Source organism: Canis lupus, chromosome 36 (genome assembly GCF_048164855.1).
Source record: "Canis lupus baileyi chromosome 36, mCanLup2.hap1, whole genome shotgun sequence".
Classification (NCBI taxonomy): Eukaryota; Metazoa; Chordata; class Mammalia; order Carnivora; family Canidae; genus Canis; species Canis lupus.
Window position 1 is genome coordinate 18,949,509 of NC_132873.1, and position 23,572 is coordinate 18,973,080.

General features: G+C 33.2%; 1 protein-coding gene and 1 long non-coding RNA gene across 12 annotated transcripts in view; one reads left to right on the forward strand and one right to left on the reverse strand.

Moving 5' to 3' along the window:
* LOC140625620 (uncharacterized) overlaps nucleotides 1–5,836 on the forward strand; it is a 34,114-nt gene extending 28,278 nt beyond the window's left edge. The window contains exon 2 of the long non-coding RNA XR_012024964.1: nucleotides 4,003–5,836. This is a non-coding gene — a long non-coding RNA (uncharacterized lncRNA). The remainder of the gene's footprint in view (nucleotides 1–4,002) is intronic.
* The window catches only part of NBEAL1 (neurobeachin like 1), a 178,014-nt gene that overhangs the window by 105,347 nt on the left and 49,095 nt on the right, over nucleotides 1–23,572 (reverse strand). For 9 of the 11 annotated variants that reach the window (XR_012024946.1, XM_072812973.1, XM_072812971.1 and 6 more), the window contains 10 exons: nucleotides 21,773–21,858; nucleotides 18,269–18,575; nucleotides 16,096–16,202; nucleotides 9,764–9,850; nucleotides 7,578–7,661; nucleotides 4,642–4,740; nucleotides 3,969–4,549; nucleotides 3,120–3,252; nucleotides 2,153–2,272; nucleotides 172–475 (listed from right to left, as the gene is read on the reverse strand). Coding sequence is in view for 10 of the 11 variants with exons in the window: in XM_072812973.1 (XP_072669074.1) it covers nucleotides 172–475; nucleotides 2,153–2,272; nucleotides 3,120–3,252; nucleotides 3,969–4,549; nucleotides 4,642–4,740; nucleotides 7,578–7,661; nucleotides 9,764–9,850; nucleotides 16,096–16,202; nucleotides 18,269–18,575; nucleotides 21,773–21,858 (1,908 nt within the window). In the remaining variant the exon portion in view is untranslated. The remainder of the gene's footprint in view (nucleotides 1–171; nucleotides 476–2,152; nucleotides 2,273–3,119; nucleotides 3,253–3,968; nucleotides 4,550–4,641; nucleotides 4,741–7,577; nucleotides 7,662–9,763; nucleotides 9,851–16,095; nucleotides 16,203–18,268; nucleotides 18,576–21,772; nucleotides 21,859–23,572) is intronic. The other 2 variants (XM_072812975.1, XM_072812974.1) reach the window with 1 other exon arrangement.

Below are 23,572 nucleotides of genomic sequence, written 5' to 3' on the forward strand. Positions count from 1 at the left end.
AATAATACCCCAATCAAGTTGGAGGTGGGGAGGATGAAATGTAGTGAGTTTTTTCTTCCCTTTCAGCTTCCATTACAAATACAAATATACTCTTGAGATCAAATATATTCTTCAAAATACATGTAAGCAACAAAAAAACTAAGTTTAAGAAGTATGACTGTACATGCTCACCTGCTAAATATAATGCCTTCACTTGAGGAGGCTGTAGTGCTTCGTAGAAGATGATAACAGACCCTAGCTGACCCTCCAGAGATGTGGGGCATCCCCATTCACTATCTTGGGTTCCAGCTGATATCAATTTCGTAATCAGTTTTGATTTTTCAAGTGATCCTCCCCAGGAGGCTGATGACAAAATTCCACCAAATGATGTCCGATGAGGAGTAATGGGGGAAGAAAAAGGCGGATCTGGAATTTGGGATGGTGGAGGAGTCGTGGTTCTTTGCCCAGCTGAACCAATGCAGCAGGAAATAAAAGGCTAAGAATTAAGAAACAAAATAAATTACACAATTTTAATTACATCTCTAACTTGATATTGAAAAAAAAACAGTTCATAAAATTAAGAAAACAAATAGATGGAAACTAAAACAGGAAGTTTTAATTTTATTGGGTCATAATGTGTGTACACGTAAGTCATTACAGATGTTACTTTTGGCCTATAGTATTTAGATGCATTACTTTTATAACTCACATTTTAATGAGTATTTTTAAAATCTTTAACAATTTTACTGCATTCTCAAATAGAGGAAACTACTTTTCGCCTTTAAAATTTATAAACAAGCTAAACATTTGTATAAATAATACTAATTACAGGTTATTCTGTAATGAGCATCAGGATAGATAACAACAATTACTAGAATCCTAAAAGGACTTAGGAAATAATGTATTTCATCGTTTTTTTAAAAAGCTCTTTCAAAATTATTTAAGAATTCTCAAAAAACCTTTACACTAATGTTCTTCAAGAATCATCTCAGTAGGGCAGCCCCGGTGGCGCAGCGGTTTGGCGTCACCTGCAGCCTGGGGTGCGATCCTGGAGACCCGGGATCGAGTCCCACATCGGGCTACCTGCATGGAGCCTGCTTCTCTCTCTGCCTGTGTCTCTGCCTCTCTCTCTGTGTCTATGAATAAATAAATAAAATCTTAAAAAAAAAAAAAAAGAATCATCTCAGTAAATAAATTCTGGTTTATATTTGACTACAATTTAAAGGCTTAAAGTTTCTTCATAACTGGGATACCTGGGTGGCTCAGTGATTGAGCATCTGCCTTTGGCTCAGGTCATGATCCCGAGATCCTGGGATCGAGTCCCACATCAGGCTCCCCGCCTGCTTCTCCCTATGTCTCTGCATCTCTCTCTCTGTCTCTCATGAATAAATAAAATCTTTTAAAAAAAAGTTTCTAAAAAAAAAAAAGTTTCTTCATTACTATTTTAAATTCAGTAGAAATGAAAAAGAGGCCATCATAACAATCTCTAAGTACCTTGTATACTTGATGGGCTTTATTTATTTACTAAAAGATTTTATTTTAAAGTTATCTTTACACTCCATGTGGGGCCTGAACTCATAACCACAAGAGTCCCATGCTCTTCCGACTGAGCCAGGCAGGTGCCCTTGGAGGAGCTTTATTAAACAATCTTTTGCTCTCTACTATTCAATTTCTTTGGCTTTCCTATTTTTAGTCTTTTTCTCCTAAGCCGAATTTAACTACATTTGTTTCTTCTAAAGAAGAAACTTAAAAGTTGTTTTTATTACATGTTGTTTAACTTCACCTAATAATGATAGGCTAATGGTATTAAATATTAACTTACTATACGTTATAATATAGAAAACCCTTTAAAATTTATGGGCACATATTTTTAAAAAAACAGAAGCTTCTACATTAAATTAAAAATTTTCAAGGGGGATCCCTGGGTGGCTCAGTGGTTTGGCACCTGCCTTTGGCCCAGGGTGCGATCCTGGAGTCCCAGGATCAAGTCCTGCGTCGGGCTCCTGGCATGGAAGCCTGCTTCTCCCTCTGCCTGTGTCTCTGCCCCTCTCTCTCTCTCTCTCTCTCTGTCTCTCTCTCTCTCATAAATAAATAAATAAATCTTAAAAAAAATTTTTTTTTTCAAGAGTTCTCAATCAATGGGTCCCATAAAGAATAGGTTAGATATGCTTACTTCATTCATGGCAGGAAATCTGAGAGGGGCAGAGACCTTCTGCTGTCCGTTGTCATAGATATAGACAAGGCTCTGACCAAAGGGTCTTTTTCCAGGCATATGAACAATGGTTATGTTGTGCTAATAAAGTAAGACATAAATTTAAAGATTAAAATTACATTAAATCTTTGGAATGACAAATACTTTCAGAGTATTAGTTTGTGTGAACAGTAGAACATTGAGATTAAGCATAATTAAATCTTGGTTAAAATTCTGTTCTTAAAGTGAATGACAATTTTTCCTGTAGTACAATAAAAGCATTTACATCTATTCTGGAAAATTTATACACAATTGTAACATAGTATCTTTTCTGCACTTATCAAGTCTGAGTATTCTTTATAATCAATTTTTCTAATAAGCAATTTATACTTTAAGAAAAGCAACAGAAATGCATTGTTTTTAATAATTTAATTTATGTTCTCATTTTAAGTGGAGTTTCAAAATCAAATCAGATTCTAGAGAACTTGAAAGAAATGTTAACATTTCCTTTTAACTTTTTAGGAGAAAACTTACTGCTGCTGAATGTATGATGATGATGATAATGATGTTAACTTCCTTATAGATAAACTTCAACATAAATAGAATTTTAAAGTAAAAATTAATCAACTCTCAAAAAGGAGACAACTCCTCATGTACATGCACCAAATGTGTTTTTAATATAAGAAACAGTAAAAGGGATTATAAAGAGGGGAACTGAGTGGGAAAAATTAGAGAGGGAGACAAACCACGAGAGACTCCTAACTCTGGGAAACAAAGGTTTGCGGAAGGGGAAGTGGGCAGGGGGATGGGGCAACTGGGTGACGGACACTGAAGAGGACACTTGATGGGATGAACGCTGGGTGTTATACTATATGTTGGCAAATCAAACTTAAAAACAAAAAAAAAGAAAGAACCAGAAAAAGTTAAATGTGATGTCTTAAAACCTTACCCAGAGGGAATCACAGAAACTGTGGTCAGGAAGCATAACTGTAGCATATTCTCTTTTTGTGCACACTGCCACAACCAACATACCTGAATGGGTAATAAAAGCTTCAAAACCCATGCCACTTCCTGTAAAAAAGCTAACAAAAATATATGTTATCAGAACCTTTGAAGTCAGTTGTTCAGTTATCATCACTGGAACACACAAAACCATATCATCATGAATATCTTTATCAATTATGCTGTGGTTTACATTCTGCTGCCAAGTATCAATCAGTCCAATCTTGCTTTAAAGATAATTCTTTTTTAGGTTTAATAATTGGTTTAGTAAATTATAAAAAGGTAGCCATAAGAGTGGGATCCCATTATCAAACAACAGTAAAACAATAAACTTTCAAATCTTCAAAATTCTTTCAAACAGGATTCAAAAAGCATGAATAAAAGTCTTAAAAATCACAAGGTGTATTAAAACTTATTAGTTACTGAACTAATTAAGTCTGGATCCACAGAAACAAAGGTTTTCTGATCCTTCATATAAATATATGGCATTTTCAATGGAACAAAAAGATCAGCATTCATTTAAAAATTTTTCCTTTTTCTCCACTTTTACAATACTTTTAAGAAGGAACTTTGCTTCTAAACCAAAGAACTAGCAAAATATTTGAGATATGTAATCAATATAATGAAATAATAAAATACTAATAATTAAACTGTATATACCCTAAGGATAGAGAAGCTTCAGATAAACTGTCCTGCATTTAAAAACTAGAGGCTTGAAATGCTTTTTCCTGTTTGGGAATTACAGCATATATTGTTGTGACAGTATTCATTTACATTCCATAATTTGTACCAGTACCTGTACAACTGTTTTCTTTTTCCTCCTTTGTTAGCAATGCCAAGAGTCAACTGATCCTGATCTAAGCAAAACCAAGCATTGAAAGAAAAGGCAGATCCTGGCCACTTCTGTATGGAAGGCACAGTAATTCCTGCCATACTATGTGACAAATTAAAATACTGTAGTGCACTCTCTAGACTTTGTTTTCGGGCCATTGTCAGAATTGCTCGAGTCACAGGAGTGGTGTAAGGATGAATATATTCAGATTCATCCACTCTCAGCAATCTCAGTAGTCGACGTATTTCTTCTGAGCTCACTGACTGACTCCCCAAGGAACCATGAAGTGCAATCAAGTTCTCAGCACAAGTTCGATGGAGGGAAGAATGGGAATCAAGTGTTTTGATGATGTGAATTCCCATGTTTGCATTGACACAAGTAGTTCGACTCTGCCTATTAATACAGCAAATTCTTTTCAGCCAATCAGAGATGAAAATTTGCAGATCATGGGATTCTAGCTCTGGAAGCCACTGGATAAGAAGCAAGAGAGGATGGACATTACTAATGCCCAATATCCCAACTGAAGTGTGGTCACCCTCTACAGCCTATAAAGCAACATAAAAGATAAAAGGTTAGTAACCACGTTGGATAGGGAGATAATGGAAAGTGTTTAATAATTAAAAACTATAAAACTCACCATATTCATAAGTTCTTTAAGTAGTTCCAGTGGTGGCTGACCCAGGGATTTTAAAACCTCAAACATATGTGTATAACCAATTCTTTCTTTAAATACTTCCTAGGGGAAGGGAAAGAAATACATCAAAGCACAATCTTCAAAGACTGTATTTGTTGGAATTTTAAAATGCTGTTATATACTCATTTAAGTTAATTAACTTAATATTGAAAAGACTGAGCTCAATATTTATTTCTTAAATCACTTCATCTTAAAATAGACTATATACCTTCTGAAATATGTGACCATAGTCTATCAAAATGTAAAATAAATAAGCAAGAATTGTACATTATAAAATTATTATTTTCATTTCAGATTCAGGTACATTCATTTCCTTTCACTTGTTTTGTAATGATATAGTTTAACATGAAATATATATGAAATCAAAACAAATACGGAGAAGAAATTGAGGAGACTTTGGGGGTAAGAGGAGTCAGCAGTCTCTCAAGATTAAATTAGAGTTCGGCAACCCAATTTTTCTCTCTGCTTTTTGTATCTAAAAGGACTGAATTATCTGAAATATCAAGTTCATTTTGTTAGGATCTAAGTCATATGTATTTTCGAACAAGTGGGCACACAACCCTAGAAGTAAAATAAAGAGACAACCAAAAAAGCTAGTAATACAACATTGGTCCAGTAAATCAGGCATCAATCTATACACTTAAAATCAAATATTTAAATAAAATGAGTAAGATTGGTTGCCTCTGTGGAGGGGAACTAGTTGACTATGGGCGAAGGGGAGGAAGAAAAATTTTTAAAGGAATTTTTTAATACTAATTCAAAGGGATGCAGCACCCCTGTGTTTATAGCAGTATTAGCTACAGTGGTCAAATTATAGAAATAGCCCAAGTGTCCATCAATTGATGAATGGATAAAGAAGATGTGTGTGTAGATATATATAGAGAGAGACAGAGAGATATATAAATATATATATGATGGACTATTTCTCAGTCATAAAAAAGATGAAATATCATTTGTAATGACATGGATGGATCTAGAGTATTATGTTAAGTGAAATAAGTCAGTCAGAGAAAGACAAATAGGATTTGTAGGATTTCATTCATATGTGGCATTTAAGAAACAAAACAAACAGGCCTAGGGGAAAAAAAAAAAAGAGAGAGAGAGAGAAGCTAAGAAACCGACTCTTACCTATAGAGAACACACTAATGGTTACCAGAGGAGAGGTGGGTGGGGAGGTAGGTTATACAGGTGATGGAGAGCAAGAAGTGACTTGTTGTGATGAACACTGAGTGCTGTATGGAAGCGTTGAACAACTATATTGTACACCTGAAACTAATATTACACTGTATCTTAACTGTAATTTAAATAAAAACTTAAAAAAAAGAATACCAATCATTTTTTAAAGGGCTTTTATAAAAAAAGATTTCAGTAATTTATCTATATATTTAGAGACTGAGAGACAGACAGCATGAATGGGGAAAGGAGTAGAGGGAGAGAGAGAATCTCAAGCTGACTGCATGCTGAGTATGGAGCTAGACATGGGCCTCAATTCCACAACCCTGAGATCAAAGCCTGAGCTGAGGTCAAGAGTCAGACACTTAGCTGACTGAACCATCCAAGTGCTCCCCAAAAGGGTTTTTTAAAGTAACTTTTTGAACTTTAAATCATACAAAGCATTATATAATTTTTAAAAATTGTATTTTAATAAGACTTGATCATTCCAGGTCTGAAATTCAAGTATAGTACAATCTATTATACTCAAATCAATTACTTAGAACTTAAAATGATTTTTTTAAAAGATTTTATTTATTTATTTGAGAAAGAACGAGTGAGAGAGAGCATAAGCAAGAGAAGCAGGAGATGCCAACTCCGCACTGAGTGGGGGAGCCCAACATGGGGCTGAATCCCAGAATTCCATCCCAGAACTGTGAGATCATGACCTAAGCAAAAGGCAAATGCTTTTAACTGACTGAGCCACCCAGATGCTCCAAAATGATTTTTTACAGAAACTATTGTAAATGGCATTCAATTCCTAAGCCAGCCTGTAAAAGTTGTATAAGCCTATCTAATAAGCATCTAACCATGAGTTATATATAGCAACATTTACAGAGCAATTTTTAAGAGTCTCCTAACAAAAACCAATGGAAAGTAAGGAATACTACTGAAGGCATGGCTTAGGGAAAAAGGAATCATTCATTCATGTCTGCTATTAGAAAGGCAAACCATGAACTATATTAGAGGTGTTAGATAAAAGGAAAAATGGTAATGGTAATAATAACGATGATGATAGACATTGATATTTATCAAGGATTTAGCATGTGCCTAGCACTATGCTTACCGCTTTACAAAGATGATCTCACTAATCCTTAAAACTATTCAATGTGGAAATTACTAGCACAAAATCAGTGTAAGTGAAAAGCAGGACAGAGTCAATGGTAGTGAATGAGAAAGAAAGAAAACCCTAAGAGTAACTAGCAGAACTTCCATGGTCATCTGGAAAAACAAGTCCCAAACTGAAAAGGCTGCTCACATGTGGAAAATGTTCACAATGTAGTCAGTCATAAACTGAGCAAAGTGAAAGAGTCATGATTTATTAATGAAGAAAAACTATGACATAAAATGTAATTCTTTAAACACACTAACCATAGAATCACTTAAAATAATCATAACAACACCAGTGCTACCTTTGCTGACTGACACTATATAAATCACTATTAGGTTACAATTGTATCATAAAATCCTAAAGTAGTGCCCATAGGTGTTTGTCTCTAAAATTATCAGCAAAATGATTCCTGTACTGAGATAGTTTGTGAACTATTTCACTTCAGGTGTGAAACAACAGGTACTATACACATACTTTCATACATTACTTTGGGAATTATACAGTGAAAATTAGTATATTTAAATAACAATTTAGAGCTTGAGGATGTATGTTTCACCTTAGCAGCTGGAGATTTGTTCATTACTGCTGTCAAAGCCTGAATGGTTGATATAGCCAAACAATCCAATTGTCCCTGAAACACCTACCAGAGAGAGAGGGGGAAAAAAAGAGGAGGCAAGAAATTAACAACATGTTCAACATTTGTATTCAGTCAGGAAACCCTTGTTCTGAAAACCTGAAAAAATAATTACTAAACATGCAATACATTCCTCTTCCAATAAAACAGATTTCTGAAACACTATACCTGCAAGAAAAGTGACCTATTTGACAGAAAATAAACCACTTATCAAGGACAACACTACATTCACTTATTACTCTGAAATGTTTTGGAAAAAAACCAAAACCAAAACCAAAAAGAACACCAAGCTTACTACATGCTTTTAAAAATAATGGACAATCTCCAGAGGAAGGGAGGGATGTCTATCATTGGAAATTCTATTACATTTTAATTTCTCTTCAGAAATATACTGAACCTTTTAGTTTGAAATTTTATTAGCATGTATAATAAGATGCTTAAAATGGTGTTGTCTATTTGGTTTCCAAGCCCTGTGTTATAATTGAAATGGTATGTTTATTCACCAATCACACTTGCAAACAATAAGGTATTCTATTTTTACATAAAGTGCAAAATTTGAGGCATAACAGAAAATGAAATATGTATCTATAAGCATTATCACGTTTCTGAGAGGTAACCTTTAATGCCAAAAGCTGGAAAAAAAAAACAAAACAACTTCAGCTTCATTTTGTCTATTTCTGTTTAAGCTTCATCATAAAGAGATGTATTAAATTTTAGGGCAGTACATTTAGAGGAAAAAAGTGAAAACAAAATATAACATTAACAACATTAAAAAAACTGAACATGATTGTTATATAATCAGGCTTAATCAACCATGAAAGCATAGCAGAAGTAGAAATGTTGCAAAAACTCACAGTCCCAAAAATCTGCTTTTGGGAATATATTACTATGACTTAAAGCTACTCACTCCACAAATGGGACTTTCCTTTCTCCCTCCCACTAAAAATGACCTGAGTAAAAGGGGACTGATTTGGTCTCTGTCATTTTAAACTAAGATCTATCACTTTTAAGCCAGTATCTTGATTTCTGTTAATGTTATTTATTAAACATTATTACATATACATAGCATATATGTAATAAACACATTATAATATCCATTAATCATTCTGCATAAAGGATTTCATATGAATAAGATCTTTCCTTCCTACACTTTGTCCAAGATGGCTAGGCATCACATAACTAGGAAAGCTAACATAATTAGAAATACTAACATAAACCCCTAAGAATATCATTGTAACTATTTTGTTAACCTATATAAGAAGGTCTTAAGAGGAACTAACATTTATAGAGAAATCTAAAATGGTACTCTATAGTTGATATTTTACATCCATAACAGAAAACAATAGATTTTCAAGTCTCTTTATACCACAGTTCTATTTATAAACCTGGGTATTAAGAGAACATAAACAAAAGATATCATGTAAGCTCTCTAAACATTTTGGGAAAGAAAAAATACCATAGCACTTTTAATAAGTAGTTTTTTCAAAACTAAATTACCTAATACTGAAAAGCAACAAAAATTACTTATTTCTGCTTTATATCCATATAAAAGTGACTTTATAGAAAACGGTTAAGTTTTATGCTAAAGTAAGACTCAAAGAGTTCAGCATCTTCTTCCCTTCCTCCAGGATTCGGGTTGTCCATTGAATTGTAATCATTACTTATCATCAAGAAGCAAAGAATCAAGATATTAAAACTGACCAGAAAAAAAAAAAAAACTGACCAGACATATTCACAAACAAAGCCTAAGGTCCCAATACACCACAATGCTTAGAAAAAGAAGCTCCCAAAATATGAAGTCACCACCATGTAGACAGCATTGATACTGGGATCCCATTCCTGTACTTTGTGTCTCCTTAAACTGAACAGGATATACACATATACAGTTGGAATACTGTTGACTATTTATATCAACCACCAGGATTTCAATGTTTAAGATGAAAAAATTTTTATTTTTAATTTTTTAACAATATTCAAAAATAATTCATGAAGATTAGAATTAGATAGTGTTTGTGTATTTTAAGACATAAGAAGAAAAGTACAGGAATAGCTGTTCCCATTGACTGATTTTGACTTCAGCTGAAACAAGATGCAGGCTTTGTAGATACCTGGTCCTCATTCATTTCTGTCAGTAATTTGTTGGCAAGGTCTTTCTCGTTCTTGTCTGCCACCTTATTGTTAGCATTTAAAAATAGCTGTTAAAAACAGAGACAAGAATAATGGAGAAAGAACATTAAATAGTTACCGGTAAGCAGAAATGAAGTCTAAATGGATTTCCATGTCTCTTGAAAATAAATTCAAGAATCCACCTGTGAAGTACACTACTTTTAAACAGAAAATCAACTATTCACTTTTTGGATTACAAATATTAGTTCATATGCCATATAATCGTTAGTTATTTCTCTCTTGGAACTTGAAGCTACTAAAATAAGAAATAACTGCAATAAGTAGGTTACTTAATATTCCTAAATTCTTTAAAGAATCAGCAGAAAATGTCTCACAAAAAAGAAGGAAATTTGCTATTAAGATAGATTAAAGATACTATGGTAAATAATGTACAGTAAGGATTCTGTAGTCAAGTAGGTTTGTAAAATGCTATTTAACTTTAAAAATAGTTCTTTCGGAAAATATTTCTCAGAGTCTCAAATGTGCTAATGTGCTTTGACAAAGAATGTATGTATTTTCCAAAATTATTAAGAGTTGAGCATAAATTATATTAGTTTCTACATCAAGGGGGATTAGGATTATCTCTGACATACATGGGGATTGTGAACAGAACCAAGTATTTTGGCTTAAGCATATAAAACTAGCATCCCAATAGATCTCAAGCTCATTTTGGATAAAAAGAAAGATAATGCAAATGAAAGTGAAAAGGGGAAGAAAGTTAGATTTATAAAGGAATTTATCAAGAGCATCCTAAGAAGGAAGTTCTCTTAGGAAGTTCTCTCATTTCAGGAAATACAAAATAAAAGTCTAGTAATATACTGAAATAAAGCAATATAAAATAAAGATAAGGTATAACATGATATACACAGCATAAACAAAGCTTAACCTAAATATAGATAAGTGCACACAAAACAGGCTTTGGAATCAGAAACCTGGATTTGAATACTGATTTTGATAATTATTAGCTGTCTGGTTTTAAGAAAAACTACTTCTCTGAGCTTATTTTCTCAAAAGGGAAAAGAATAACTCATGAAACAGGGATGCAGATTAAATGAGATAATCTAAAATAGGTTATTAACAGTGGCACATAACAAGGGTTTAAAAAATGAAAGCTATTATTAACAGCAAAATTTTTTAAATACTAATATTCCATATTATCTGGAGCAGGGACACAGGAATGCTAAAAACATTAAGAAAGAAAAAAATGACTAAATCTTTCCAGAAAGCAATCCATATCAAGAATCTTAAAATTACTTTGTTAGTATTGTATTTATAGACATCTACTCTAAAAAAAATGATCAGAAACTCACACCAAGATTTTAGAACTGAGATGCTCACTTTGACTTTATTTACAATAGCATAAAGAAACCACCCAAATATCCTTAAACAGTAGGATAGTGAAATAAATTATGGTTCATCCAGAGGCTTAAGGGGAGGGAAGTCCTTAAACTTTCTGGCCTCACGACCACTTAGCAGTCTTAAAATTTACTAAGAATCCCAAAGAACTTTTGTTTATAGGGTTTACATTTCCCAATATTTACCATATGAGAAATTGAAATCAAGACATTTAAAAAATGTTTATTCACTCAAAAATAATAAACCTATTATATGATGGTATAAAAACACATTTTTATGAAAACCTAGAGTTTTCAAATACATGTTAGTGAGAATGGCAGTGCTTTTACATTTTTGCAATCTCTTTAAACATCTGACTTGATAGAAGACAGATGAACTCTAATATCTACTTTGCATTCAGACTTACAATGTTGTTCTGATTCAAGTTTATGAAAAATCTAGTCTCAAACTGATGTGTTAAGATTAGATTTTGCAGATTCCCTAAAATGATCTTGGGGACCCCATACTTCTGTGAACTTCTGGGTTGAAATATTTGCAGTCATTAAAAACAATGTTTTGAAAAATGTATGATGGTATATGGGAGTCACAATATAATACATTTAAAAGTAGAATACAAAAATATTCACTGGTATTCCAGTTTTGTAAAAATATATCCTCATTAAAAATATATACGCAAGGGTTCCCTGGGTGGCGCAGCGGTTTGGCGCCTGCCTTTGGCCCAGGGCGCGATCCTGGAGACCCGGAATCGAATCCCACGTCGGGCTCCCAGTGCATGGAGCCTGCTTCTCCCTCTGCCTGTGTCTCTGCCTCTCTCTCTCTCTCTCTCTCTGTGTGTGACTATCATAAATAAATAAAAATTTTTAAAATATATATATATGCAAATATTGTTATGAGTATTTTGCCACAGTTTTAAAATTTTTTGATATTTATATATACAAACATGTTTTATAAAAAATTATGAAAATTTATTTTCATACTTCCTTCTTTCCTCCAAAATCTATGTTGATTATTGCTCTAGAATTTAAAAAAAAAATCTACTTTCATGTTTTAAATGAGAAGAAACTTATTCAAATAAGGCAATGTGCATGAATCCAGGCAGGTACAACTCCCAAAATCAACCTTTCAACCATGCTGTTCTGTATATCCACTCCCAACATTCTTTTCCACAAAGTATCCCTTAGTTGCTCCTTTCATAAATTCTCATTCCTACTAAGACTGCCTTGTTGAGAAATTTTTGCTGCAGTTAATTTTCAGAGGGTAAATGTGGAGAAGAAAAGTAAGAAAGTGAAGAAAACAAATTAAGGAATGTGAACAAGACCACAGTATCAGTAACTTCCCAGAATCTTATGAGTTAAGTCCTCAAATAGAACTTACATATTTATAATATACTACACATCTATATTTAAATTAGAAACTGATTAAAACTCCAAGCAGAGTGCTAAGGTAAATGTAATAGTTTTGAACCCTTCTCTTTGCTACTAGAAATTTGCTATTTTCTTCTCATTAATTTCTTCTCATTAATCCCAATGTCCTTGGACAGCTTTTAAAAATAATTTTTACATTAATTCAAAGCATATCCCCCTTCCAAACTGTAATATGGTGAAACAAAACAACTCTCAAATGTTTAAGGTTCATCACAGTTATCAGAAAAGTTAAATGTATGATTCCACTGAATTATATTTTAAGTACTTCATGGTAGATGGAACTCATTTTGATAACCTGAAAGTCTTTGCACAGATATGTTAGGAAATTAATGCATAAACTGGCTGGTTAATCTCATACAAAAAGAAAGCACTGAAACTACAGGCAGTCAGCCTAAAGTTCTCCATGAAATTCATAAAATATTTGTTTAAGCTTAGTTGACAATGTTTCCTCTGGGTCTGAATATTTAAACAACTGCTGTCTTGATTCTGTCTTACTAACAAAATAATTTAAACAGGAGTCAATCATAGTCATCTGTAACATCCTGTAATACATTTTAGAACTTAAGTTTTCAAAAGATTCTAAACATTTTTATATATTTAAGAATCATATTAACCCATCCCTATCAAATTGATTTATCAGTATATTTAATGCACAGAAAACGTTTTCTATGGACTCTATTGACCTTAAGTATCAGGACAACAAAACTACATATGACCAGTGAACTCAGGGTCAGAATACCTGGGTAAGAAATCCTGCCTCTATCAGAGAACAGTATTAATCTTGAGCTAATCATTTAATCTCTTAGGACATATTTCTTCGTTTGTATAATAAACAAGTTGGACAGTTTATTTCAAAGGTTCCTCCATGTTGTTAAGACTTTATAATGTTTACTGATGAGTTAATAGTGATTCTGAGTAGAACATCTTGCCTAGAAGACAACCACCTCCAGGAGAGAAGGCAGAGGTCCCAAAGCCTGACTTTCTTCTCTGAAATGGTATTTTCTGTCTCAAAACAAAATGTGATAAGTGCTATCAAATAATTAAATTTTAAAATGCTAGGATTGTCAGCAAGATCTAAATCATAAGAAACTTTAGCCTACACCACAGTAGAAAGAGCAAACAGTAGCTCAACATCATGACTGCTACAGCAAAAAGCTTTGTAATTTTCAAAAGATATTACTGACCATGATATATTTTTTATATCTGAGTTTCATATATTGAAGAAAAACACTAATAAATTTTAGTAGGAACTACACTTTATCCTAATGATTTACCCTTCTATAATGTGTGACTGGCAGGTTCTCTACATATGAGATTTTGTCTTTATTACTGAAGTTGCCTTGTAAATGATAATGCCACGTTGCTTTTTTTTTTTTAACTAACAAAAGGCTTTATAAACAGTTCTCTTATGCTGCTTTCATTTCCCTATGATTTCCTTCCTAAGAATAATGTTTAAAAGGTGGGGGGGAGGCATCTTCACTCTCTAGTGAAGTTTGGTACACTCACTGACTGTAAATATTCATCACTATTTACTTCATCAATATATTCCTTATTTTTTTTATGCTATTTCCTTACTATTTCACTTTAAGAAGCAACATAGTAACATAAATGCTTTCAGGGATATCTCTCCTAAAGAGAGAATTTTCTTGAAAAATTCAAGAAATTCATTTTGAGATAGTCTTACAATATCAGAATGAAACCCTAGTATTTTTCAGCAAGGAGTCCATGAAAGGAATATCTCAAATAGAAAAAGTAAAAGCTCTTTGAAGTAGTTAACATTTTCAAAGGCTTTTCTTTTTTTTTTTTTAAAGATTTATTTATTTATTCAGAGAGAGAGAGAGAGAGACAGACAGAGAGAGGCAGAGACATAGGCAGAGGGAGAAGCAGGCTCCATGCAGGGAGCCCGATGTGAGACTCGATCCCCAGTCTCCAGGATCACACCCCGGGCTGCAGGCGGTGCTAAACCACTGCGCCACCGGGGCTGCCCTTCAAAGGCTTTTCAAGAACCTCTCTAAAATATTTCTGATACCATCTTGAAATTTGTGAAAAAATAATCAGATATTAGTTATTATGTACTCACAAATCTGTTACAACTATAAACTAGTAAGAAAGAAAAATATTATCAAATTGGCATTATGTATCAAGAACACTAATGGTATTTCTATTTTTCTACTTTTCTCCATTCCCCAATTACTTACAAATTGTTTTTATATAACGTCCCCTAATTTTGAAAAAGCATATTATGCCATCTGACCCAGAAATTCTATCAGAAATAGAATTCTAGTCTATGAACTTGAGGGAGTTATGTAATAGCAAAAATGTTGGAAATAAATGGAGTATCTGCCATAGGGAAAAGTTAAGTAAATTATGGTACATCCACTTAATATTATATAGATATTAAAGTCATAACACAGGAAAATGCAAACTACATTATCTTACATGAAAACAAAAGCACACAATTATATGCGTTAAATGCTCACACCAAATTTTAACAACGCACAAAACTTTAAAACTCAACAAAAAACAACCCACTTAAAAAATGCACAAGAAAAAAAATGCACAAGAACCTGCATAGACATTTCTCAAAAAAACACATACAGATAGCCAATAAGCAAATGAAAAGATGTACATTAGTATTACTAATCATTAAGGGCAAATCAAAATCATAATGAGATACTATTTCACACCCATTAGAATAGCAATTATCAAAAAGAAGAAAATAACTATCATGGATAATGTGAAGACATTGGAAGTCTTGTGCATTATGGGTGGGAATATAAAATGGTACAGCCACTGTGGAAAACAGTAAGTTGGTTCCTCAAAATTTTTAGAATTTAATTACAATATGATTCAGCAATCTCATTTCTAGAATATAACCAAAAGAACTGAAAGCAGGAACTCTAAGAGATATGGGTATATTCATGTTCATAGCAGCATTACCCATGATAGCCAAAAGGAGGGATCAATACAAGAGTCCATCAACACATGAATGGATCAACAAAATGTGGTATGTATACACAATGGAATATTATCCAGCCTAAAAAAAAGAAAGAAAATTCTGCAATATGCAACAACATGGATGAATCTTGAGGACATTATGCTAAGTGGAATAAGCCAGTCACAAAAAGACAAACACTGTATGATTCTACTTACATGAGGTACTTAGAGTAATCAAAAATCATAGAGACAGAAAGTAGAATGGTGGTTGCCCAAGAGGTTAGGGAGAGGGGATAATGTGGAATTGTTTAATGGGTATAGAGTTTCAGTTCTATAAGACATAAAGACATATGGAGAATGGATGGTGGTGAAGTTGCAAAACAATGTGAATGTATTTAATATCACTGACTTATATACCCTTAAAAATGGTTAAGATGGTAAATCTTATGTGTGTTTTACCACAACAAAAAAGAAAATTAGTACAGTTTAAATTTGAATCAAAGCATAAACAAAACAATAGCTTTTTAAAGTCAAAGAGAATAATAATAGAAAAATACCTTGCAATTCTGTAGCAGTCTTATGAGATGTTCAAAGCAATTACTGTTAAGGAAAATGGCCTGAAGAACAGGCCTATCGGTGCAGTCTAACATGGCTGTGATGGTATCTAAGAAAATAAAAACAAAATCATCCATTTATATAAAGTGGAAAATTTGGAATCAGAGAAACATTTACTTTGGCCATATTTTTAGTTTTGGCTTTTCAGCTGACAAACAGATGTAAAATGAATTAGAAAGAAATAGGGATGGAGAGTAGAAAACAAAACTGTACTTATTACTTGTTAAGAAAACTTATTTCTATAATTTATCAAAATATTCATAAAAATATTTTATTAATAATATAACTTATTATTAAAAATATTTAAGTTTTGGGGATGTCTGGATGGCTCAGTCAGTTAGGCATCTGCCTTTGGCTCAGATCATGATTGAGCCCACATCAGACTACCTGCTCACTGGGGAGCCTGCTTCTCCCTTTCCCTCTGCTGCTCCCCCTGCTTATGCTCGCTCTCTTGCTCTCTATGTCAAATAAATAATAAAACAAAATCTTTTAAAAAAAGACTTGTTTTTATATGTAAGTCATATATATTTCCCAGAGATTTACATAGTTGTTCTTCCTTTATAATAGTGTTCAAGTATAACTAACTGTGGTTCCCAACTTGCTATTAATAACCAACACCTGCTTATGTTTGGCAAGTCTCACTTATACAGTATAAAATTAGCATATTGCCATTAAGAAAATGAAATTTAGGGAACCAATCCATTTATAATGATGGTTTGCTCTTATTTCCTACTGAACATATATCCTCATTCAGAAATCAAGGGATAATTGGCATAATACAATAGTTTTTAACAAATAAGTCTACTCAATATAGACTCAAACTTTATAAACTTACAATTTGTAACAATTACAAAACACAACATGTCTTATAGAAGAACAGAAACTAAATAAAATGAATCTTATTTTCCTACAGAAAGAAAGTCTTTTGTTATGCATTGTAAGGGATCAAGTCTCACCAGGATTTTGGTGTCTAATATTTTTAAATTAGACACCACACACACTCTCACACAAGCATGTTTTTAAGTCTCTAAGAGCTGCACAATAAACCATTAATGTTGGTTATGTCTGGGTGCTAGAATACAAGAAACTCTTTATTTATCCAAATTTCCTAGTACAGCTGTAATGAAAATATTTTTTAATTTTTTTAAAGATTTTATTGATTTGAGATAGAGCAAGAGAGTATGAGTGGGAATGTGGCACAGAAGAAGACTTCTCACTAAGCAGAGAATCCAATGCAAGGTTCGATCCCAGGACCCCAGGATCATGACCAGAACTGAGTAGACATTTAACCAACTGAGCCACCCACGTGCCCTGAAAATATTTTATTTCTTTAAAAAAGAAACTCTCAATTAAAAATACTTGTATCTATCAATCTAATGGGAATACAATAAGAAATCACATATACTGATGAAAGAGATTACAGAAAAAAAACAAAGATATATAAGCAAAGAATGACACCAACAAACACAAAGACAGGGCAAAAGAAACAAGACACACATACACAGAGGCTCTGAGGAAACAAAATAAAACAGAGGCCCTCTAGAAAAAGGACAGATGTTAAAGTGACATCTACATAGATTTATAAAAGCACATATAAAATTGATCATATGTGATTCTTTACCATAGGTTATTAGACAATGCAAATAGCACCTGCTAAAAATTACTTTTCCTAGAATTTAAAAACAGCTTTTTTTTTTAAGATTTTATTTATTTATTATTGAGACACCCAGATAGAGAGGCAGAGACATAGGCAGAGGGAGAAGCAGGCTTCCCAGAGGAAACCTGATGTGGGACTGGATCCCCAGACCCCAGCATCATGATCTGAGCCAAAGCCAGATGCTCAACCACTGAACCATCCAGGCGCCCCTGCTGACTTTCTTTTTAACATTGATGCTTTTAGTGGATTACACTTTCAAAAAACAAAAGAGGCTCAAAGCAAAGGTGCTGTAAACAAATCAATCAATTCCATATTATTTTGAAATCAAAATCTAAAGTAACACAATAGGTGAATTAAACAATCAACACTTCCTATACGATAGTCTTGAATTTCAAATAAGTCTAAAAAAATACAGACTCGGAGAAATTGGTATATAATAAACTTTATGTAATACTTACTCAACATTTTGATCTGTAGAGTTATGAACCGGCTTTCCCACTGTCTGGACCTCCTTTGATTAGGTAAAGCTGAAGGATCTGAATTTAGCAACTTAAAATAGTTCTCCAAAATAGTGCTGGTTTCCACTTGACGCTGGTCAGAGCTGCTAGTGAGAAGGATATGAACCACTTCTGTAAGGCACTTTAGAGTAAGTTCTACCTTCCTACCCACTTCTTCAGGATTTCCATCCTCCCAGGAATCACAATCTGCCAGAACTCTCATAAGAACTTCCATGGTGGCTGGAGATATTGCTTGCAAAGCATTCCTCTGAAACATGAGAGATAATAAAAATGAAACCCCAATCTAACTGAAGTTCTGTATGTTTGCAAAAATAAAGCTTAATAAATCTGAAGACTTAATAAATCAACATATTAAAAAATTTTAAGCACATACTTTGATAGATACTGCTAGTGTTTTATGAATATTAAGTCTTCATTTCCTTCTAGATTACAAAATTTCTGTTTTTTATTCAGATAGCAATCTGCCCACATAGAAAATTTATTTATAACCCTCCCTTGGTCAAGAATATATGCTGGTAGAGTATGAAGAAAATATAACTTTGCAAATAAGAACAGAAGGACCCTTTGCTCTTGCCCTTTTCACCTTTTTCCTGTCTGGAATGCAGGAGCCACCTTTAAATCATGAAGAAACAAAACTGAGAATTAAAGTAGTAGGCTAAAGAGAGCAGAACGAGAAGGACTTAGTCCTTGATTATACCATGGAGCTGCTGTACCAGCCCAGAAGTGCCTACATATGGATTTCTTATGCAAGCATAAAAACAAAACAAAATCCTCTGTGAAGGGACACCTGGGTGGCTCAGCAGTTTAGTGCTTGCCTTCGGCCCAGGGTGTGATCCTGGAGTCCGGAGATCAAGTCCCATGTCGCGCTCCTTATGTGGAGCCTGCTTCTCCCTCTGCCTGTGTCTCTGCCTCTCTCTCTCTCTGTGTGCTCTAATGAATAAATAAAAATCTTAAAAAAAAAAAAAAACCCTCTGTGGAAGGGGAGGTGGATAGGGCAATGCAGTGACTGGGTGATGGGCTCTAGGAGGACACTTGATGGGATGAGTACTGGGTGTTATAACTATATGTTGGCAAATTGAATTTAAATTTTAAAAAAAGGAAAAAAAATCCTCAATTTGGTTACACTTCTCTAGGGTTTTCTGTTGGTTATAGCAAATCCATCCTAAATGATACAGATATATAAGAGGACCAGCTTGAGACTGATTCTACAAACATTATTTCTGAATTCTAAGTATGGTAGCTATTCAAGGTGATCCATTAAACTTGGAAATAACATATGCTTAAGACTGTTAAATTGATATATAATGAATCCAAACATAGTTATGTAAAATCATCTGAAAGTAACAGCACTTAGACCATTAGAGCTTGTTATTAGCAATATAATAAATAATATTGATAATAAGTGCTACAATGGAAGAAACTGCTTATAGAACACCCAACATCCATTTTCCTCCAACTCCTTATTAAAAGGAACCCTGATGTTCTGCTGGACATGTGGCTACCAGGAATAAGGATTACATTTCCTAATCTCCCTTACTGCCAAGGAGGCTGAGGAAGCAAGTTTTATCAATTTTTTTATTTTTAAATTTGCAGTTATTTCATGGAATTTGGCAAGTGAGATAAAAAAAAAAAGAGAGAGAGAGAAAAAAAGATTGTCAGCTTTTCAGTACCTTTTTAAAGATACATGGCATGTGACATTTGTCTCTCTCATCTCCCCTTCCATTTTTGTGCCCAAAGTGCAAATGCAAATGGCCAGAATTCTAGAAGCTAATCTTGTATGTATCAAAAGAAAATAACAAACTGACATTCAGAAGGAACCTGGATCCCTGAAGATCCTAGAGGCACCAGATTAACTCTGGCCTGCTTGCTGCCATTTTTTTTAATGAGAAAGAGTTAACTTCTAACTTAAGCTGTTATAATTTTAGTACTTCCTGCTAATTATGGGAATCACAAATCTGTCTAGACCTGCGATTTACTTAGTTCTTATAAGAACTTCACATATATTATGTGTCATTTGGTCCTTTTGACTATCTTAAAAGTGTTACTGTTTCCGTATTATAAATAAAGAAACTAAAACACATGTAAATAGTTTATCTTAGGTCACACAATTAGTTAGAGATGGACATGGGATTCAAACCTATGTCAGTCTGGCTCCAAAGCCTATCCTTTTAACATAATACAAAACAGAACAAATATGCTAATAGGAAGCCCAAGCATGATGCTTGGAGAAGGAAGACCAGTCATAAGACTTCAATTTTTCTGTTGTTTATGACAGGCCATTCTTACACCTGTAGATATTCAATTCATCTAAATATCCTTGTACTTACTCTATATTCAATAAATAACCTTCTGACCTCAAAATAGCTCTAACTACAGCTATACCCTGATTGTAAGGATTTTGAGTACTTTCAGTACATAAAATAATAAATTGGCCCTCTAGGAGCTACTTGACTTCTAGTGATCTTTAATTATTGGAGGTCTTTCAGGGCTTGATTACCCCTGGGCACTAACAAGAATAAGTCTCTCAGTGTCCAAAATGGTAATGGATCTAGCCAGCTTTTCCACTAGTCATTTCCAATTTTATTCATGTGTACTTATTTTTATTTTTAGTAGTAGAAAACTGATGGAAATGGGTAGGTACTGATGTAAAAGAAGGAAATCAGCTAATAAAGTAAGGTGACAAAGAAACAAACTAAAAAATAAGATTCTGGTCACTAACCCCCTTACAAAAAAACAGACTCTTCTACGAAAGTGAAGAAGAAAAGGCAAGATAGCCCACTAGGAAACCCAAGTAGTATTATTAACCATATCTGTAACTTGTTACCAAAAGAAATCCTACATATTTTCATTTTTTACAGTTGTTGCAACGTCTTGAAACATGTTTGTCTTTTTTTTTTCTTGAAATTGTATTTATTACTAGACTTGCTTTTACATCTATTTAGTATAAGCACATACTACTATGTTACATGCTGAAACTGCATTTCAGCATAACTAGTTTTCTTTGCAATCTTATGTATTTTATTTTATGCATTTGAAATATTCTACAAGGGGCTTTACAGACTACCAACCATATAATATGATACAAAGTGTTTGAAACTTCTGATCTAAACTTAAAGATCAGTGTGCTTAAAGAAAACATATAGGATGTTCTTTCTGAACTATAATACTGTTTTCAACTAGTAGTTATACTCAAAAGTTTACCACAGACAGCTTTTAAGATGCTCACCTTTAAAAATAAGTAAGTTTTACTAGCTAATATTGTTACTTAGGTTTTTAAAGAAGTTTTAACAAATAAAAGAATAATTTTAAACAAGCCATAAACTCAGAAAAATATGTGTGGTTCATAAGATTATAAAAGAACAAAGAATACATTAAAAAATCCATGGAAAAATCTTTGCACTATTAACTATTGTTTTAAATATTAACTTTCAACACTTTCCTCACCTGCCCACCAGCTACAATGGCTCCAAAGAGATGCAATAAGCAACACTTAAGACTTTCCTTGAGATGTTCACTTTCCTGAAAACACTCTGTGAATATAATACACAAATAAACAAGTAAGATTTCTCTTTGACAGTATTGTTTATCTCTAAGGAATGTCTGACTCTGAAACATTAACAACTATTAAAAGACTAAAATTTGTTAAAAGGCAAAGTTGATATGCATTTTTTCATAATAAAGGAAAAGAGAAACCGTCTATCAGGTATTATTTTAGATAATTTATGTTATCTTATTTAATTCTCATAATACCCATATGAGGATATTTTGCCCTTATTTATAAATGAACAAATGATACTTCTGCCTAAACTTACAGAGCTAAGTGACAATCTAGAAGCTAACCGAAATCTGACATAAAGTAAGTTGTTTTTGCTGCTGCTGCTGCTGCTGCTACTACTACTACTACTGCCTTTTATTAGTATAATTGACTGTAATTATTCAATTATAAAATTGGAAGAGTTGGAAAAAAAGATTTCCTGGTTTACTCCTGGGCAAACATTCCAAAGTTATGGTACCAACAGTAACCTTTCTTTTAATATTATATTTTATTGTTTTCAAAAGGTTAATACATGCATGTAACAAAGAGTAATTAAAATAGCATAAAATAATTGACAAAGAAGTTTCCCTCAAATCTATTCTTCAATCTACCATGCTCCCCACACCTTAAAATAATAATTTAAAAAAGCTATAAATATCTACTGCATCATTTTTTTTGTTTTTAACATAATACATACTGGGTATTATTACATCTTAACACATACATCTTCCTTATTCTATTTTATGATGACTATAATGATGCACTTTAATTCACTTAACCAGTTCTCTGATAAACTTATGAATTTTCCTCTTTATCTTGATATTCTAATAACCCAGTAATGAATATCTTTTTGCATGTGCCATTACATACAGAGACAAATTATAACAGAATTATTTCCAGTTTTATAGATAATAAACATTACCAAAACCAAACAGCTTTAAAGTAAATGTATTGACAGAAATCAGAAATTTACACTTAAAAAATTAAATGATTCCAGCTATGTTGGAGTAACTGTAGTTACATGGCCTCCTGCTAGACATAACTAGAAAATTAAACAAAATAGGTAGAAATTTATATACTCTAGAACCTTTCCTTCTCTCAACAGAAACAAGTATAAGTTCAAGGAGCATCTCCGCTTCCTATTGCAGACGTGTTCTGAAGAACCCCAAAGAAAAGGGGAACCCTAAAAGAATATGGCTATTTATTGAGTTGGGAGACAGATAAACATTTGGGGAGGCCTAGGCAACTGGAATTTGCAAAGCAGTACTGGAACAAATGGAACAAGTCACACAGAGAAAGCACTCCAGAAATGTTCATAGGGGTCACTTTGAGTCAAAGTAGCAATCCTTACACTGTATTGTGAAATCCCACAAGACAGGCAAAAACCTACCAAGAGGCTTTAAACTGAATAACTGTCAGATTTTACACAGAGCTGCAAGATGACAGGGTCCTACTCAGCCACAGGAGACACAAACATAGAAAGGATACAAAAAGATATGCCATGTAAACTCTAATAAGAATGCTGGAGTGGCTATATTAGTATCTGACAAAGCAAGCAAAAATATTACCAAGATAAGGCAAGGAATATTACTGTGGGTTAAAAGGGACATGTCATTATCAAAGACAAAAAATGAAAATAAAATTTAAAAATCTACCAGTTTAAACACTTTACAGTTATAAGTACTGGTGATAACTTCTTTGGGATAAAC